At 42.9% G+C, this 19,247-nt stretch overlaps 1 protein-coding gene across 3 annotated transcripts; it reads right to left on the minus strand.

Moving 5' to 3' along the window:
• Positions 1–377: 377 nt before the first annotated feature.
• rnpc3 (RNA-binding region (RNP1, RRM) containing 3) lies at positions 378–17,789 on the minus strand. 3 transcript variants are annotated; one of them, XM_040127534.1, is made up of 16 exons: positions 17,360–17,700; positions 16,522–16,678; positions 16,366–16,413; positions 16,108–16,217; positions 15,825–15,914; positions 13,843–13,954; positions 13,091–13,159; positions 11,258–11,400; positions 10,869–10,994; positions 10,298–10,446; positions 7,588–7,773; positions 5,411–5,505; positions 5,086–5,144; positions 2,786–2,918; positions 879–956; positions 378–418 (listed from the first exon to the last, which is right to left on the minus strand). In XM_040127534.1, the coding sequence occupies exons 1-15, from the start codon at positions 17,368–17,370 to the stop codon at positions 888–890; spliced, it is 1,557 nt and encodes a 518-aa protein (XP_039983468.1). In that variant the 5' UTR covers positions 17,371–17,700; the 3' UTR covers positions 378–418; positions 879–887. The 3 variants fall into 3 exon arrangements, with proteins under 3 accessions (XP_039983468.1, XP_039983469.1, XP_039983467.1); XM_040127535.1 differs by lacking the exons at positions 378–418; positions 17,360–17,700 and adding exons at positions 464–769; positions 17,710–17,789; XM_040127533.1 differs by lacking the exon at positions 378–418 and adding an exon at positions 464–769.
• Positions 17,790–19,247: the final 1,458 nt, after the last annotated feature.

Here is a 19,247-nt window from a genome sequence, read left to right on the forward strand (position 1 = left end):
TGGGTGTGCTGGGGGGGGGGGGGGTGTTCACCCTCCAAGGTTTACTCTCTACGATCACACAGATGGGGCCAGCCAGGGACTGGAAAGCTAAGCTAACCCAGTCCCAGCAATTTCCTAGAGACTGCAGTCTGTTTGGTTAGTTTGCTGTCTCTTCAAGACTGTGGGTTTTCCGCTGTGCTGACAGCCCACCATCTGCTGCAGAGCCAATCTTGATCTCAAATACCTTCCCCAGTCTGTATTTACTCGGCTGTCAGGACTTTAAGTTTGGGACTAAAGATAATCAGTTGTGATTGTTTGAAGCGTACCCACAAACGGTGACACGTGTGTGAGGGTGTGACAGAAAGAAAACAAGGCAAAAGATATTTTCATAAAATATTTTATTTAATAATAAAAGGAGACAACATCAGACGACCTTCACCTGAAATTCAACCAAATTAAAAAAAAAAAAAAAAAAAAAGGGGAGAATATTGTAAAAAGAAGTTTAAGAGACTCCAAGAGAGCACAGGTTTACAGAGCCTACACTAGACAAACAATAACACAATAATAATAATAATAACAACACAATACAATAAGCCTCAGAAACAATGCATGGCACTCAGTTCGTTTAAATTTAAACTACAATACTGATCCAGTTGTAGTTTTAAGTTCCAATTGTGCCACGATAACTACAAATAAAATGCCCCCATTTTCTTTTGTTTTTTTCCCCAAAGGATATGCCAGACCAAGGATACAAATGGTTCTGCTGGGCCACAATATCAAGCCTTGGTATCTTGGATACATAAATTTCAAACAGACGTAAAAGAAAACACCATTACAACGGTAATTTGGCGTGCTCTATACATACAGATACACTGAGAATATTCTTGTGCCTCACTCACCTGTTGAGTTTATCGCTGTCTGGGACCTCTCTTGGTATCAGTGTTGTCCTGTTTTGGTCTTGCAGATCTGGCAAACTGCTGTGAAGTTACGGTTAAGGTCTTTTGGCATTTTCATTCAGGAGTTTACCCTCACTTGAGGTAGCGTTCTCTTTTTCAGGCAAGGACATGATGTTTCTTTTCAAAAAGCATCTGGTCCCACTACCAAGTTCCTACAACTACGAATGTATTTTGGACGTCACCGGCTGTATACCTCTCTTTCCATAGAAGTAATACACCAGCTGTAGCAAAGACAGATCTACACCGAAACCCCAACCTTACTGAAAAGCCAATTTCAGCTTTCAGCACAGGTTCGTCACAGACTGATCACTTACACATTTACATTTGCCGAACGCCGTTATCCAAAGTGACTTACAAGTGAGGGACAACGCTGAAGCTTCGGTAGAGGCGGCGGCCTTGGAAGTAAGTGTTAAGTACCAAATCTGTTCAATAAGAAAAAAAGCACAAGGAGATCGGGTAAGGAAGTGCACAGTAAGTGCTAGTTAGGCATGTTAGGGTGTTCGAGGTGGACCTTTGTATCCCCAGACAAAGTGACCTACTGACCGCGTCACTGGGGAGACATTTATAGTCATATGTAGCGGTGTCTTACTCCCTGAGCTGTGTGCAGCAGCTTTAAGCCACAGGGGCCCTGTTCCCTGTGACACTCTCCACCTCATATGAACTTAATTGGAGAGAATGTCGCAGCTGCTTGCTCATAAATGCCAGAAGACTCCTGGCCAAAAATGGACCTCGCAAGAGTCTGGGTCTCCTGCCTTCCTGAGGTTGGCTCTTTTCGTCAGTGACAGCTACTGTCAATCACACAGATTGCTAAAATTGCTCACCAATGTGTCGGCTTAAAGAACGGGGGGGGACCCAGGTGTGCGAGGCTCTGTCACTGTAGCGCTGGTTGTTAATAAGCCTCACACTTTAAACCACTGGCATTTCGTGCGGGTTTTCCCTCCAGCTCACTTACTTCTCTGGCAGCCCGTTCGAGGATTCACTGGCAAGTGCCCTAGTGCAGGCTCAGGCTGAGCACTGGGAAAAGCATTGATTGCACATTGCCCACCTTCCTGGGCGGGATTCACAGGAAACGATGGATGCAGGTAGGCCAGCGCAGTTTTATCTCACGGACACGCCATCATGGGGCCTGTGTATCGATTTAATATCTTTGCAAGAGAGGGGAGCTTGTGCATCCAACACACAAAGCCTCAAAATGTAAAACACCAGCATACCCGCCCTCCAGTCGGCAACGCACAGTCACATTTCAGGACGCCGAACCACCTCGTGAATACCTGTATGGTGACCAAGCTACAACCCTGTTTTAGTTGCTGGTGGCTGAACTGCACGGTTGTTGCCAAGTTAACTGTTTGTGGGATGCACATTAAAGCACCGTCAAAATCAACAGCGTTGTTCAATTAGAAAATGGAGTTCAAAAGTTGATGCATAGCCGTTGGTGTCAGATGAGGAGGAGCAGGTGGTGGTTCAGGGCTGCCAGAAATTAGTCCTCATCTTCCTGACGGCAGTGAGGGACAAAGCCAACAACACATCTTTGAAGGGGAGCGTCCATGTAATGGGGGCTGATGAAGCATGCTATTTCATGTATGTTTGGTTACCTGTGATTCTGTGTGTTGGCCAGTTCCAGGATTTTATTTTCTTCTTTTTTTAAGACAGACTACTCATATATCCAGCCAGCTAAATTACTTTTTCTGGAGAACTGGCAATTAACAGTATTTCACCAGTGAACAGAACTGATATCTATATACGTGTATGCCTCCAACTCTACACACCAAATAAACACGAACCTTGGATTTCCACCACTTCTCATAAAACCTCGTCCCTGATCAATCTGGTGAGAGGGAATAAAAGGATACGACGACGAGGGGTTTGTCATAGAGAACGTAGCCATTGGTTTCCCGCAGCGCCTTCTCGGCACACCGCTCACTGGGGAGTCCTACGAAGGCCTGCCCTTTCATCCTTCCCTCCTTCATTAACACAACGTCAAACCTGAGGGAAAAAAGTAAAGCGAGGGCCCGTCATTATCACACCCAGTCAGCATCATATTGTGGCTGTTCAGTGTTACAAGAGGAAAATGTTATCTGCCTCTGTAAAAAAAAGAAAAAAAACCCTCTATTTCATGATTGTAATGTCATCTGAACATATTCATACAGGTTCATGACAGCAGCTGTGATGTGTATTCTGCTGTACTGACATTTAAAATGAGATTTCACCATGAAAGTCCTCGCTAACATCGCTACCACACAGCCCCCCGACCCTCACTAGGCCGGCTTTTGTCCTCCGTTTTCACTGAAACTGATTTATCCACCCTGGAGACTGTTTTGGAAAAGCCCTTTTTTGGGTGAGAAAAACACCATTTTTTTGAGGTTAGGGCTGGAACACAGAGAAAAATATAAAATGTAAAAATTAAACTAGGTTCATGTGAATTTTCTCAAAAATATGGAGCCAGCGCTTAAATGTGCTCTAAAGGTCTAATTTTAAATTTCACTGGGGAGCACTATAGTTTTCCAGTAAATTATAAATACACTGGACAAATACAGTGTCAACATTGTGCCACCCAAGTCAGGTAACACTATGTCTGGAAATGGCTAAATCAAAACCTATTTTGCAACCCTACCTGAGTGTATCTATTACTGGTGGAACAGGCAGGAGCAATAACCAATGTCACAGGTTTGTTTTTGGCTCAAAGAATAATAGAGGACACTCAGCTGTAGAGCACAGAGGCATGAAGCATGTGCATAGAGTGGTTTAAGCGCAATTATAAAGGTTCCTCCACATTCTGCCGTTTAAATGGCTTAGTGAAGATATACGCATATTTCAGTTTATCTGTTTTTACAGCATGAATTGTTGGAATTGTTCAATGCGTAGTTATTAAGTTGCCTTTTTTTTCTTCAATGAATTAATTGGATTCTGTCTTTTGTTTTCCACACTGTAGCAAAAACTACTAATCTTTGGGACAATGACCTAACGAACCACGCATCTTTACAAAACTGCTCTGCAAGGTCTGCTGTTGTGTTTGGGTAACGTGAAAACCTGCAGATTCCTGGGTCAAAGTAGGATACCTGAGATCGGGTTAGGATTTCTAAGAACCTTTTGAAAGTATCTACTCTCATAGCATGATGCACCAAGCTCCTCTCTCCTCCTCTTCCTCTCCATCTGTACGCATTCATATGGCATCAATGCTCGTTACTAACTCAGCTTCTTCTCTCTCCCGTAGTTTTGTGCTTTCTGGTCTCTCTCCTCTCTCTTCCTGTCACTTTCTGCAGGTATTTCTGCCTCTGGTGCAGCAGAGTCTGGATCTGTGACTGCAAACCACCTACTGCCCCATGATCCTGCTCAGCACCCACTGCTTCAGTTATCATTATTATCATCTATTATTATATTTAGTTTTATTAGTCTTATTACTTGCTCTGTTAATAATTTTATTATTAGTCTCATCTTATTAATATTATTATACATTTTTACATTATACATTATATTCTCTCTCAACCCAGCCGGTCGGTGCAGACCCCCCCCACCATGAGCCGGGTTCTGTTCAAGATTTCTACCTGTTAAAACAGAGTTTTTCCCTCCCACTGTTGCCAAGTGCTGGCTCATGAGGGAATGTGGGGTCTCTGTAAATATAACTATAAAGAGTCCAGTCCAGACCAGCTCCACATGAAAAGTGCCCTCTGATTAACCTCTGTTATGATTTGGTTGCTACATAAATAAAATTGAATTGGTTTGAACTGAATGGCATGTGTAATGATGAGCACATAAATGTAGTAACCCTCAGACAGAAAAGACGCCACAGTCTAGAGTTAGGCTCCCACTGGACAAGCTGTTCCTCTAGCAGGGATGCACCCTCCTGTTTACCACCTATATCTGAGTCTGGCCTTGTCCTCAACATAAGCTCGGTTTGATGACTCAGGTGGAATATTCATTTGAAGTACTGCTGATGCACAAGCATAAAAATTTCCCTCGTGATCTCTGCGTCAGGTTAGATGCTTATTAATAACACAACACACAGTCAGCACGAATTACTAACATCTCTGAAGAGAAGGTGACAAATTGACGGAATCAAAAATGGCTCAAGCAGAGAAGACGGGGTGAGGTGACACACAAACCATGTCGATAAGAAATAAAGTCAAGCTCCTCCGGATTGCTATTTACATACATGTTTCTCTCGGCTTCTGACAAAGGGTTGATGTATCTCCCGTAGATGTACTTCAGATCCTGGAAGACAAATAATGCATATTGGAAAAACAGTCAATAAATGAATAGGAGTATATTGTGGATTCTGCCGTTTATGCAGAGACCTGGTAGGATCTCGGGATTTAGGTGTCATTGCAAAATCCAAATTTAACATTACAAATTACACAGAATTCTAATGACACACAATGGATTTAGGCCATAAATAAAAAAACTCCAGAATAAGCATCATATCCAGTAAACCAAACCGACACACACACATGTGGGGGAAGTTCTATTGAGGCACCTACTTTCTCTTCCACTTGCTTGGCAATATTCTTCACGTACAGTCTGCAGGTTGGCTCACCCGGTTCATAATTTTTAAACACAGACATCCTTTTCATCTCTGTTTTAAAAGAGAGAAGGAAAGAAGAAAAAAAAAAAAGCTTGACACAAGATGCATTTCAAAAACAGGTACAAAGGACCACGGAGCTGCCTGTACCTACAGACGGGGAAATTCAAAGTCAGTCCAACTCGGTACCATGCACACGGTGTTTTATTTAAGACCGAGTGGACTGAAGAATCAGGCTACGAGACGCACTGAGACATTAAAGCGATGATTACTGATCTACCATCCCGTTCATTTTAGATATGACGTGGTGTGTGCTCTATTTGTGTGGAAAACACGCCTGAACAATGCGTGTCAGCGGGAGGAAGAACAAAGGACGACACTACACATGACTGTCGCTTACCGACTGCCTGCAGTAAAGAACAGGGATTCTCTTGAATCTCTGTCATCAACACTGGCACGGCAAGGACAAACAGCATAATTCTGGGTGACTGAAATTGCAAATGTGAAGGTTCATTATTCAGGCATGTTCCCAAGTTTGGATTTTTATCAAAAGTCTAGTCAAAAGGTGGATTCAGGAGTTGTAAGGTTTCAGAGATGAAATGTAAGAACCACAGAACCGATTAAACAGGATTTGTTTTCACAAAAATACAACTGCAAGTGTGACCGTAATTGCAATTGCCTATTAATGCTTTTCTAACTTGGTGTAAATATTAATGGATGTATAAATATCAATATTAACTGTTAATTTGCACCAAGGAGATCTTTGAATGTCTGTATTACATCTCCATTTTTGCATGCCTCTGACTTTAACACACTTAAACGTGCTACCAACGCCAACTAAAGCTGGCATTGCAAACAGCTTTTTTTTTTTTTTTAAACAAACACATCCAGCTGATATCGAGTAACATTAGCATTCGTGTGGAGTTCTGTTTCTGGTCACCTAACAAATGCGATTCCAATATTCCCTCTCCTTTTAGCCTTGTTTTGTCTTCATCTACTGAGGAATATATGTGGCTTTTTGGCAGCTAAATGTTCCACCGTGTTCACCTGCTAGTTACATACAGTAATACATGCTGTCATTTGACCCCTTGTTGATACAAAAATGTTTTAATTCAAGACTGAAAATGCAAAGACGGGTTTTGCAAAAAGCTGAGACTGAATTCAAATGTCACTCTATTGACCTTCCTTCTTCAGGAACGAAAAGAGATCAAATCAAAGAAAACAACTCTGTCATGTCTGTCTGCATAGACCCAGTTTCTTTTAAGGCGGATGGTATTTGGCCATTTACTGGATATCAAGGAAACATTTACAGACATCACGGATTCCGATGACACTATATCAAGACAAATGCTCCTGTCCGGTTCACGTTTCTCTGTCTCTCTGTGATCCTGTCTGAATGACGTGTGGTCACTGCTTTGGGGTCTTGGAAATTGGGCGCATGACAATAAAGACACTCGGGATGGGGAGCAGCTAATCACCAACAGCAGAATCAACCATTTCAAAAGAAAAACAGCTATTCTGAATCTCTCTTCAGTCCTTGTCATCTTGATTTTAATCTTTGAACGGCTATGCTGATGTCAAACGTTAGCACCAGCACCTCTACCTCTGAGGGATCCATCAGTTTCTTTTTTCCAAGTTTGATTTTCCACAGCTGGCACTTCCTTTTTTTTAAGCCATGATGCCCCTCACCGCTCACACTGCCAAAGTTTTCTAATATGCATTTCAAACGAACCACTGTTGCTGCTTCCATTCTTCTTGCGTCACTTCTACACAGAACCGGATTTGAGAGAGTGAATGAGAACGTTACAGCTGTTTAGAGCAGAGAAAGAAAAATCTTTTTTGAACATGACATGATACGGTCGCTGTTGTACACTATCAATCTACAATATACAGCACCAACCGGAACATTTGCTTACCTGAAAGAATGATTTCAGTGATTATTACTATAAGCACTTCTCTAACCTGAACTTTCTCCAAGCTTTTTCATTGTTGGTTATTGATTTTGAAAACCTTTGGAGGTCTGGTTTTTCCTCACTCTGATCACCAGTTTATGACCAGTTTTGAGGTCCTAGCAGAGCATCTTGCTTGCTGTCAGGTGACGGTGCCAACCAGTGAGCCACTGTAGGTTATATTTACCATCTCTTGACAGCCGTCCTTTCTCCAGCTCCTTTCTGGAGATGACGTCTGAGGTGAGATCCTGCTCGTCATCGCTGTGCTCCTCTTGCTGTTGGGACTCCTGGGCACTGGGGTAGAGCTTCCCAAAACCTTCAGCGACCTCCCTCTCATCACTGAGAGAGGGACCGACCTCCCTCTCATCCACTCCTGAAAGGTCAGAGAGGATGTTAAAGGACCGTTTTTTTAGCACATCGAAGAACAATTCCCAGCCGCTACAATGTATTTTATTTTAAGTGCCGCTGAGCTTGATTTAGTGGGAAATCAGCTGGATTGCTTTACGACACAAAACAGGACGAGGGCACTCTACCCCCGGCACAAATACAGACGGAAGTTTTCAAACTGTCTAACAATAGCAGATTGTGAAATAATCACCTCCACAATATTTATCCTCCCCAGAAAACAAAACAAGCTCAGGATGGTAGAGTGGAAGCAAATCCTCTTGGTCATAATTTCTAAGCCTGGCATCATTATAAACTGACTGAGTGGAAAATAATGATTTCTTCATCAGGGTTTGTAACAATAACTACAGAAATAATGTAAAAAGTGAAAGCCGGCTACACTGATAATTGAAAGAAGATGGTCTCAAGAGTGCACCATAAGCATATAAGGTCTGCGTCAAATAAAGAAGTGTAATCAAATCAAAATCCACTCCTGTTCCGCAGACACAAGTCTGAGAGGCAGCAGGAAGGATATCTGGCAGACTTTCGAGGAGCGCATGCATGCGCGCACACACGCGTTGTAGATGGAATTACTAGGAGCAGTGAGCCTGTACAAATCCGAGGGGGGAAAAAAAGCCTGTCATCCACATAAGGTGCATGTGTGTGGGCACTGGAGCAAGAAGTGCCGGGGAGCCTTTCTGATACTGAGAACTAGACGACTGCTTTCAAAATTAGCCTCCTCCTTATCTGTCCCCCACCGCCCCTTTTCATTTAAACAGCTTGTTTATCGGATCCCACACCCTCACTTCCCCAAAACAAGACTAATCCAAAAAGCCGCCTGTCATCGTTTATCTTTCCCCTGCTTTTAGGAAATCTTTTGTGTTTGACTTTGAGATCTATTTTACTTCTCAGAGGCTTGCCGGGGAGTGAAGTTGTAGTTAGAGAGAAGGGAGATAAGGCGACCAGGGAACTGCACAGCTGACAAGTAACACCGGCTGTGCCCCCAGTGACATTTCGTCATCCAGATAATGGTAAAACCTTTTTGGTGCGAGTTTCTGCTCTGATATACTGCTGTGTAACACTCGGCTCTGACTTCCTACATGGTAAGAGCTTTAACTTATGTCAATAGGAGTATCAACCCATCTCCTGCTCCAATGTGATAATAAACATGATGTATAGTAACAATCAAATTTTAGGTAGGCACAGAACTTTTCATACAGATTCCCACAATATTTGTTTGGATCATAATATTGGTCTGATTTACTTTGCCTGGTCAGTTGTAAAAGCAACATTTTTGTCAGATTTGTTACTCAGAACAACTACATTTGCTCCACGGACACATTTCATTCGTGGCTGGAGTGTTTGAGTCATTTGCATTAGGTTGTAAGTAGAGACTGGCCAATCGCTTCTGGCTTGAAAAAACTAAAAGTACATCACTTAAACTGACGTTTCAAACCCTCTGTGGGCTTTGGAGCACCACTCTCTCTCTCTCTTTCTCACTAATAACAAGGAATCTTCTTTTCTACTGTCCAATTTTCCCAAATTTTCCCCTGATTATCCGTTTTTTGCTGACCGCCAGCGCTTAAAGCACAGGGGGACTCCAGGGCCCAGTGACATCACTGTGGGGTTTGGTTGCAGGTTTAGCAGAGCACAGTTCTGACCACACGCAGCTTCAGCTGTGTCCTTACGCTGGGAAAAATGATTTATTTCTGTAATATAACCCAGTTCTTAAAAATACACTTTCAACAACTTTACAAAGTGACAATACGCACTTTATTTGTAAAATGCAATTCTAAAATAATAAACCCACCATTTGCACGAATGCAGCTTGTTTTTTTTTTTTTTTACACATAACTTCATGATGAATGAAGCTAATGGTTACTAATTAGCTTTCTCTCCTCCCACAGGATGTGTGCACATTACCCTGCCTGAACACTTTCTCCAGGCATCTCCGAGTTAGGACACATCTGGAGCTCTTCTAAATACAGACCGAGATGGGAGTGATACCCTCAGTGACAACAGTTGATAAAATGCTTTCTACTAATAGTCCTAAAATTAGGACTGGGCAATCAGTTCCATAGATATGGGCTCAGACCTGATTTTGCATTTCCTCTCGCAAAGCGGTGTCAGACAATTCAAAAGAAAACATAATTTTACTCATGATTAGTGCTGAAATGTCAGTCAATTAATTATTGAACGAACAGAAAAATCAACAACAATTTTGATAATTTATTAATGCTGTTAGTCTCCATTCAAGCTAAATGCCAAACATTCCCCGTTTGAAGCCTCTCAAAAGTTTAGTTGTTGCTTTCAATCTGTTCCATAATCACTGTAAATTGAACATCACTGGGTTCTGGAAGTTGGTCAGACAAAACAAGAAATTCAAAAGACGTCAACTTGGACTGTGGAGAATTTCACTAAGTAGATACTTTACACAAAAAAGATAATCCAGTGGTTACATGATGAATTAACTCATTGTTAATTGCAGAAAGTGAGTCAATGGGAGCCCTTACCTCTGCCTTCGACAGACTGCGTCTCTTGACCTGGCCCCCTTCCTTCCACTACAGACGATACCTCTGGAACCGAGATGTGAAATTCAATTTTCTTCGGCCCGGCAGGGTGGGGCTGCTCAAACACATCACTGGGCTGCAGCACTGGGGCACTGAGGACAGCAGAGACAATCAGCACTCCCCTCAACAGCAGCCTCTAAACAGGACCCGCAATAAACCTGGCTCCTGAGCGGCTTAAGGGCTGGAATATTTGGCAATGGTCATGCGGAGATATTTCCCAGTCCACAAACATGAAGCCAGGAGACACTGAGGTTTGTGTGTGTGTGTGTGTGTGTATTTATAGTTTAGAAACAGAGTTTGTGGTTTGTCATTAAGGGACTGTGTGTGTGTGTGTGTGTGTGTGTGTGTGTGTGTGTTTGGTACTGAAACAATAAGTCTCGAAGCCTCACAGAGCTGTCTTTATGAGGAAGACTTATTGTCTGGAGGTTTTTGTCCTTTTTTAGCTGCCTGTGAATACTGTCTGGAGATGAGCTATGCGTGAGGACTGTGACATGCATGAGTGCCTCTGGTGTACCTCTGAGACTCTGGTTTGGGAGCATAGAGTAGATCCTTGATCCTCGGCTTCTTTCTCTTTGAAGCTGTTTTTGGTCTCATGGGTCTCTTGCATGCTTGGTTGACCAGGCCCATCAGCCGAACAATCCTGAAATAAAGCAAACATAGGGAATAAAGGAAAAATGTCTACCTTGGACCCAAAAACACTGCCCACCCATTTGAATTTAAAGACATTTCACGTCCAGCCACTTCTGTTTCGAGCAACATTATCACTGATGAATGATACATTAACACATCGGCTCTGATAGAGGCTGTATGATGCAAACCAATCTGAAAGTCAATTCCACTGCCTCAAGAAATACCTATGCAGAGCTGAGCCCTCTGTAATGTGAGTGGTAATCTGCTCTTCACCTCTCCTTGTCTTCGTCGTCTCCACTCTCATACTCTGACTCTTCTTCACTGGACAGCTCCATCTCCTCCTCCGGCAAAGGGGGGTAGTCGGGAGGGAAGGGAGGGGGCATGGGAATAGGTGGCGCAGGAGGCAGGAGCTCAAACTGCAGCAAACAACACAAGATGGCTTACCTCACAAGTACCTCAGGGTTCAAGTGATTTCATGTGCATCTCTGCTAAGGTCCTCGGTAAGTGCTGGGATTCCTTTATGATCACAGCTGGGACTTTAAGTAGATCACAGTATTCTGAGACTTATTCCGAGTGTTCAAATATTACCCACAGCAACAAAACAAAAAAAGATAACTGTGATAAGTGGTATAGTTTATACAGCTGTAACTGACCATTATTTTCATGATCAATTAATCTGACGATTATTTTCTGGTTTGGAAAAAAAAAAAAACACGCAATCACAATTTCCTGGAGCCCAAGGCAATGTCTTCAAATTGCTTATTTTGTCAGAAAAGCAGGGAAAAGCTAAGTAGTCTCATGTGAAAAACAGTAAAGCTTCACCTTTAAAAAACTGTAACGAGAACATTTTTGCTTGAAAAATAATTACATAATTAAATGTTTATCAAAACTATTGCAGAATAAGTCATTTCAGCTCCAATATTTCATGTATATCAGGTTAGAAATTGATTTATTTTTACTTAAAAAGTGGTGTGATCAACCTCCCTTCAAACAGAGCGATATCTGTCTCCTCAAATTTTAGATTCCACATTTGCAAGAAAACAAACTTGCCCAGTCTCTGACTTCAGCACTCAACAACAGTGCTCCACTCCAGAATCGTCATTCCTCTTCTTTAATATGGTTAAATGCAAATTCTCATTTTCTAGAAAATATATAAAACATGTTGGTAAAACACTGAAGTGAAAAGCTTCATGTCCACGTCTGCTTCTTTTGCTTCCCACCAACACTGAGTTTTCTTTATCGTCGTATAAAATGCTAAGGACGGGGCGATGGCAGTTTTGGTCACAAATTTAAGCGTCCGCCCTTAATTAAAAAATGTGAAATGCGTTTTGCTTATCGTTTCATCACTGCGATGTTCCAGCTTCACCGTGCAGAATGACGTGTGTGTAGAGTTTGATGCCAGAAGGCCATTTTCACTTTCATCTGCTGAAGGTGGAAGGTTTATCTGTTTGTGTTTGTACAAGCAAGGTTTTGTGACATTACAACTAGTTTGGAAACCAATTATGGTCCAACATGCAACAAGCGTAAGAAGGGACTTTTCTGCGAAGTAGGAGACGTTTTTGTCATTGGTCATTTGCATATTCATAGATTCTAGATTTTCCAGTGAGGGGGAAGGACCAGATGCAATTTTAACAAAGTTTAACTAATTAACTGATCATTTTTGTGGAAAAACCATATCAAACACAAATTATTATTCCAAAGTACATTTTTCTCATGTCTTAAAATTTGTCTGGAGTGGCTCTTTAATATATTTGCTGGTTTGGACGAAGCATTTGGCAACATTTCACTACTACTTTCACACAGTCCCAATGCTCTCACGTGTTGCTCTGTACATGCACTGCATTGACTAGAGTCACCAAAAAACTCAGTGTTACTACATAAATAAGCTGCTGTTTTTTGAGGGTAAACTGGGAGCTGGTTAACCTCTAAAGTTGAGTTCCTTCCTTGTACGTCAAGTTTACTCTCTGACACATTTGAACACTGACCTCCTTATTACAACACTGCTCCTCTTGTTTAATGTCAAATAACTTCTGTCTAAAGCACCTACAAACTAGTCCGGCCATCAATCTGTTCTCCTTCCTCCAGCAATCGTGTACACAAGCTTACCATGGGGGGTCTGGCAGTGACTGGACCAAACGGACACGGTAAATTCATCTTGTTCATCAGATGAAGTACCTGTATGATCGGAGACATGAGTATCAGAACGGTGATGGTGGCATCTAAAGATTCATGCCCAGAGCTGGATGGGAGCTGGTAATATAAATATACTGCTGCTCTCAAACAGGCAGCCTGTTACTGGGGCTCCATATGTACAACAGATTGCAAGGCTTCTGCATTTTCATTTAGAATAGAAGGATCAAGGTGAGATTGAGACTGAAGTGAGTACCAATGGTGAGGGCGAGCATAAAGGCAGCTTGTCTGCAACACACTAGCACCACCAAGATGTTAACACTGGAAATAACAGCAATGAAAACCCAGGCAAATGTTAAGCCCATAACTCATGCCTCCCACTTATGGTTTATTATTAATACTTGCTCCCCAAATTGAAAATTTAAAAGGCAAATGTTTGCTGTTTGATCTTTCAGGGGTTGGATGCAGTTCAAAAACCTCTGGGACACTAACTCCAGAATAATATTTCCATTTTACAATAGCAATCTGTAGGCTGCGAGTGCCGTCAAAATTTACATTTTTTAATACAAATTCCCACTTTCCAAAAAGGCAAGTATGAATACTGGGACAGCCCGAAAGGATACAAAAACACAAATACATACACAGATGACCAACATCTGCATTTCAAAGGTGTGCTGGTATTGGAGCAAAAAAAATAGAACGATATGAGAGAAGCAGTAGTTACTCACTTGAACATAAAACTTTGGCACACTCATGAGGGCATGCGTTATATTTGTCAGAGTGCCATTCGAAGGTGGTGGGTATAAATATTTCAAAGTGGGATTTGACTGAAAATTCAACCTGTAGGAGAGAGTGAGAGAGAAAAAGACCTAATTACTTGGGAAACTGCGCAGCTGCAACTCGCTGCCTTAAATACAATACCCCCTTCCCCTGAACAACTCACAAAATAAGTCACACATGAATATGCGGCCCAGCCACTGAGCTTTAGCTAGGTAACTTATTCTTTATGACAAGCACGCAGCCAACGAAATGTAAAATCCAGCCATTAAGGGACACTGGGACCAGCTGGCCACGTAAGCACCGAGGCTTGTCCACGTGTCACAGTAACGTTTATAGAAAGGCAAGACTCGGCAAGGCATGAGAATATAAATCTTGATCTACTCAGGCCCGATAAGCAAAGACTTCGGGTTGAAAGGCAAAGGTAGGGGGTACAGTGTATGTTACAGTAGATGAAATTTTGTATGGGCCAGTGTTTTAGTATCAAACGTGCAGTTGTGGTAGTTATGTCCCATAACTGCCATTAGGCATAGGATCAGGCTGCTGTAGCCAATGTTACAAATCAATGAGCAGGAATTCTTTATGATAATGTTGGATGTTCATATGATTTTTGCATGAATTTAATGATGCACTTTAATTTGTAAGGTTTTAACTACAAACTTTTTTCTCTCAGAAGCCAATGTCGCTGCCATACTTGGGTCGGGGGGCACTGAAGACTAAAAATCTCCTGGTTCGTGTGTTTATCTCCCGTAGTTTTACAGCAGCGTCGCTAACGTTACACACCAGCATGGCAACCGCTAGGAAGACGATCTCCCGCTGAAAATATGATGTTGTTTGTAAGACCCGCTGTGAGGTGGATTTCAGATTGATTTGTCCTTAAGCCAGAGTAACTCAATTTCTTCTAGCAGATCGATGGAGTGAAGACTGCATAATTTATAACTGACACATTAATGCAATGACAGAATCACTAAACTGCCAAAATCATTCAAAAGCCCAAGATTTTGGAGGTCATTAACAGCAGCATTGCAGAGAATAAAACACTTATTTGCATGCACCTGTATGGAAGCCGAACTGGATATTTCATCAGCGTTTACTGACATTAAGGGCTCCCTATAAACAGTCAGTGTAGTAAAATGCCATGCTACAAATACATAATCAAGTAAACTGCAGCACCTCAGGAGGCAGTCAACAGCAGCTGATCCAGACTTCAGCAGGAAGCCAATACAGGACCAATATATGGATCTAACTCTTACCACCTAGCACATTTCCACACATAACGTCTTATCGGGACTAACGCTAGAGTGGGTTGCAATAGCTGAGGCAACATAGACCGTTCGTATTGAGGCAAGAGGTGTCAAAGACCACCTGGTCCCACCAACTGGCAGGACAGACGGCCTGTCAGGTGCTCCGTGGCAGCCTGACCATCTAACTGGACACGATGCCGCAGTGCTCATACCGTCATCCAGGTTTACTGTCAGCTGGCCTCCGGGCCTCTACACACCTAAACTGACAGCACCTTGTCCAGGTTTGGTATGCATGTGCCACAGGTGCATATTTAATAGTATGAGGTGTAATTAGAGTGACTGACAGTCACCAGGAGTCATGGGGAACGGCTTGTTGACAAACTGCAGAACGTAATATAATCGGTTAAAGACGGCTAACAAGTAATGCACCGGAGAATGACACGGTAAGGCACTGGCTGTATTTAACCGATACACGCAAGTGTCTAATATTCAGAAACTCAGTGTGGGAGAAGATCCTGGTGATTTATCAAGCAGAAAACAAAGTCATAAACATAATGATACAACACTTCACCCCACTCAACATTTCAAAAATTAACAAAGGTAAAAATGAAAACATAAACCAAATCTTGCTCAAATCACACCGAATCTACACCAAAGCAGCTGCATGATGACAAATCTTCAACACATACCCAAGGCTTGGTGCAATGCCGGTCTCTATGAGGGGAATTTTTGGCTGTTGGGTCTCCTGTTTCTTCTTCTTTTCTTTATCACATTTACCACTGAAGGAAAAAAAAAAAAAGAGAGAAAAGCTATAGTTACAACATGATCTTTAGACCACTGCAACAGAGGCCAATGTATGGCTCCGTCTCACGGGGTTAACAGCCTTCTTAATTAAGTGCAAAACTAAGTCTGACAGTTACAGTTTGTGCAGATCAACCGTGTTTCTCAATTCGTGCGATTCAAGCGACATACCTGTCTGACACTGGTGGATCCTTTAATAATGTCACATGGTCTTGGCCTTTGGCGAACTCAGCAACAAGCACCTGATCAAGAATCTCTAACTGATGGAGCCTGGCAAGAGCCTGAAGGAGATGCGATGGAAATGTAACACCATTAGAGTATGTCTACATTACTATTAGCTTGTGTCTACAAATCTCTGCATGCATGGCTTTCTGAAACTTTTAATTGCGATCACTGTCCAAAAATACAAAAAAAAACAACAAAACTCACATTTGCTGCTGACTTCTCACTTTTAAAGGTTGCAAAGGCTGTATGTTTCTGTGGAAAGTGAAAAATATCGTGTTAGAAACCTCAGAGCGGACAACAAATCCATCAGCTTTTCAGAATGTAAAGACACCCACAAGGTGTCAGTGAGGCACAACCTACCAGACGACCCGTGTTTGAAAAGACCCTGACCGCCTCAGCCCCAAAGTACTTCAGGAGGTCCTCCTTCTCGTCCTTGCTGAGCTCGGCTGGTAAGTGGCGGATGAGCAGTGTTTTACTGCTGTTTGTTTGGACCTGGTCCTCATTCTTGTCCATTTCACTGTGGGACAGCAGGCAGTGTTACCTCTCGCGGTTCAGTGAATGGTCTATACAAGTAAGTGTAAGCACACCGCCTGTTCATGAGCTTCGCATAATGCAGGGTGACCGGAACTACAGAAACCCCTAGGATCGCAAGTAATGATTATTTTTCTTGATTAATCGATTATTCATTTAGTCGATCAAATACCGAAAAGTAGTGAAAAACAACCGGCCCAACCACACAGAGCCCAAAGTGATGTTTTCAGGTGGCTTCATTTGTCCGGGCCACAGCCCAAAGCCCAGAGATGCTTTACCTACTCTCATGTGTGGCAAAGAAAAGCTCTGGATCCTCACATTCAAGAAGCCCGAACCAGCAAAAACATTTTTATGGCATTTTTGCTCGAACAACGACTGAGATGATCATTCAGTTATCGGAATAGTTGCTGGGGAATTAACTGACTACTCGTTGCAGCTCTACATGTGATGCGATGCAACGGTGCTGCAGTTGGTATTTCCACTCTGAAATGTACTTCTTAAATGTTCTTAACGCCGTGCCAGAGAGATGTTCATTAAACTGCACATTTCAGCGCATTTTGTCCTCGGACTAAATAGGGAGAAAAACTGAATCAGAAACATCCTACAACGTAACCGATTCTCATAAGAAGACTGCGGGGAGGGTAGCAAGCACTTAAAAGTCACTTACACGTGAGCCATTTTCAAAAAGAACGCTGCCGAATTAAAGAACCGGTCCTGGTAATTCCTTAAATAGCTACAGTCACGATCTATCAGACCTTTCTGTGTGTTTCGACAGCTACGGCGAGTTTAACTTCCATTTCTTTCAATGAAGAACCGTAGTAAACTGCACTAGGCTAGCTCCAGCCTTAGCTAGGTGCCGGTCCGACACGCGAATTCACGACCCGTTTTGACCACTTTATTCTTCCGTTGCCGGCTCTTGGTTGGGCCGAGGCAAAGCCGTTATATGCAGCTAACTGTTTAATAACAGTGTAAGCAGATCCTTCAAAGCTCAACCAGCGTACACTGAGCATAGCATACCTGCCCCCGTTAGCAGCCGCCAGTAAACAAACACACCGCCGCCCGCCTCCGCTTCCTTTAACAGTGGCACAACAGTAACATCAGCGGGCTTTTACCGCCACCTGCTGGACCGGAGGACGTCCATGTTACTCTGTGCGTGGACCAGACGGTTGCATCTGCAAACGCTGATGTGGGGGAACTGACTGCAGTAAAACCTGAGAGGAAAAAAAAGAAGGCTTTAAGCCTTTCAGGGTGGATGGAAACTGTCAGGTCTTTTTAGACGGATTATTTACCAAAAAGAATCCCTGAACCCACAAGCTCTAAAAACTGCAGATCCCGCACTCAGCCTCCGGACAATCTTCTGCTGTATCTACCAACAAAGTGTGGTCTCTCTGGTTTCTGACCCATTTTCAACTTCAGTTTGTTTACGACAGTTACCTTTAATTTGATTATTACTTAATGAAGTGTTCCTGAACATGATTCTCCACACGATGGGTCAAAATCTAAACCTACTGCTGCCATCCCTGGCATCGTAAAGGTCGCAGACCTAAAACTTCTGTTCCACTGCTCTGCTTCCAGAGGATGCATCAGGTCATCGAGCACGTTCAGGGGACACGTTGGTAGCGGTGACGTATTGCTGTGAGGCATCCGTGTCTGCCAACTTTTCTGCCTCCGTTTGATTTTTACGACGTGATCATCACACGTACTACTATAGAGATATATGTAAGCGAGAACCACATTATTTTTTGGTTACCTTTTCAAAGATTTTATATCATTTTATATCAAATGTGAATAGAAAAACTAGATACTGACATGTCAAAATTATTTCTTTTTCCTACCTTTTGTAAGACATTTATCTGCTATTTTTGCCCTGCGCCTGTTTCTTTTTTTATTCTTTCTAGTTTCTACTATTATGCTCATACAATTTCTCCCCTTAATTGCTGTTTCTTCTCTTGCTCGTGCTCTAGCATTGCTCAATAAAAGCAGAGGGGAAAAAGCTTCTCGGCCGTCCCGCCCGTGGAGACGCACACTCAAATAATCTGTGTGCAGTAGTTGTATAAAAATAGTGGGAGCACTGTATATCTATCCCGCGTGTGTGTGATTGTGAGCGTTCACTGCTCTCCGGTTGTCAAACCGAGGTACTGCGACACAACAACGACAACAACAACACAGTGGCCAGACCACAGCGTCGCCGTTCACTTGATTTTCTCTTCATTTGATTCTCGCTCGGACACAGTTTGATGAAACGGGGACTTCGGGGGAGAGAAACAAGCTTCAGCGCTTCGGCCTCATCGGCCCGTCTCCACTGACGGGGCTATCCCAGCTAGCTCAAGTGCTAGCAACCGTCTCTGCTTCTTCTCCTCGCCGGCAAGGCATCCGAAAACGAGCCCGCCGATGCCCTCGGCTGCCTCCGCCTGCCAGGTGACCCTTACTTTGCACACACACCGGTCACTCTAAGTCTCTCGGCTGCTCCGAAGCTATTTGGAAGAGTCTGTTGAGCTGAGTGTATTTAGACTCACGTGTTTTCACTGCCCTCCAGGGGACGCAGTCAGGCACCG

The sequence above is a fragment of the Xiphias gladius genome, chromosome 5, assembly GCF_016859285.1.
Source record: "Xiphias gladius isolate SHS-SW01 ecotype Sanya breed wild chromosome 5, ASM1685928v1, whole genome shotgun sequence".
Taxonomy (NCBI): Eukaryota; Metazoa; Chordata; class Actinopteri; order Istiophoriformes; family Xiphiidae; genus Xiphias; species Xiphias gladius.

Bases quoted from the DNA above. Each gene is read 5' to 3' on its own strand.
- rnpc3 (XM_040127534.1), bottom strand. The intron at 10,995-11,257 runs GTGAAGAGCAGA...GCTTTATTTCAG, and splicing joins GACGACGAAGACAAGGAGAG to GATTGTTCGGCTGATGGGCC. The intron at 7,774-10,297 runs GTAAGGGCTCCC...CTGACCTTTCAG, and splicing joins GCAGTCTGTCGAAGGCAGAG to GAGTGGATGAGAGGGAGGTC.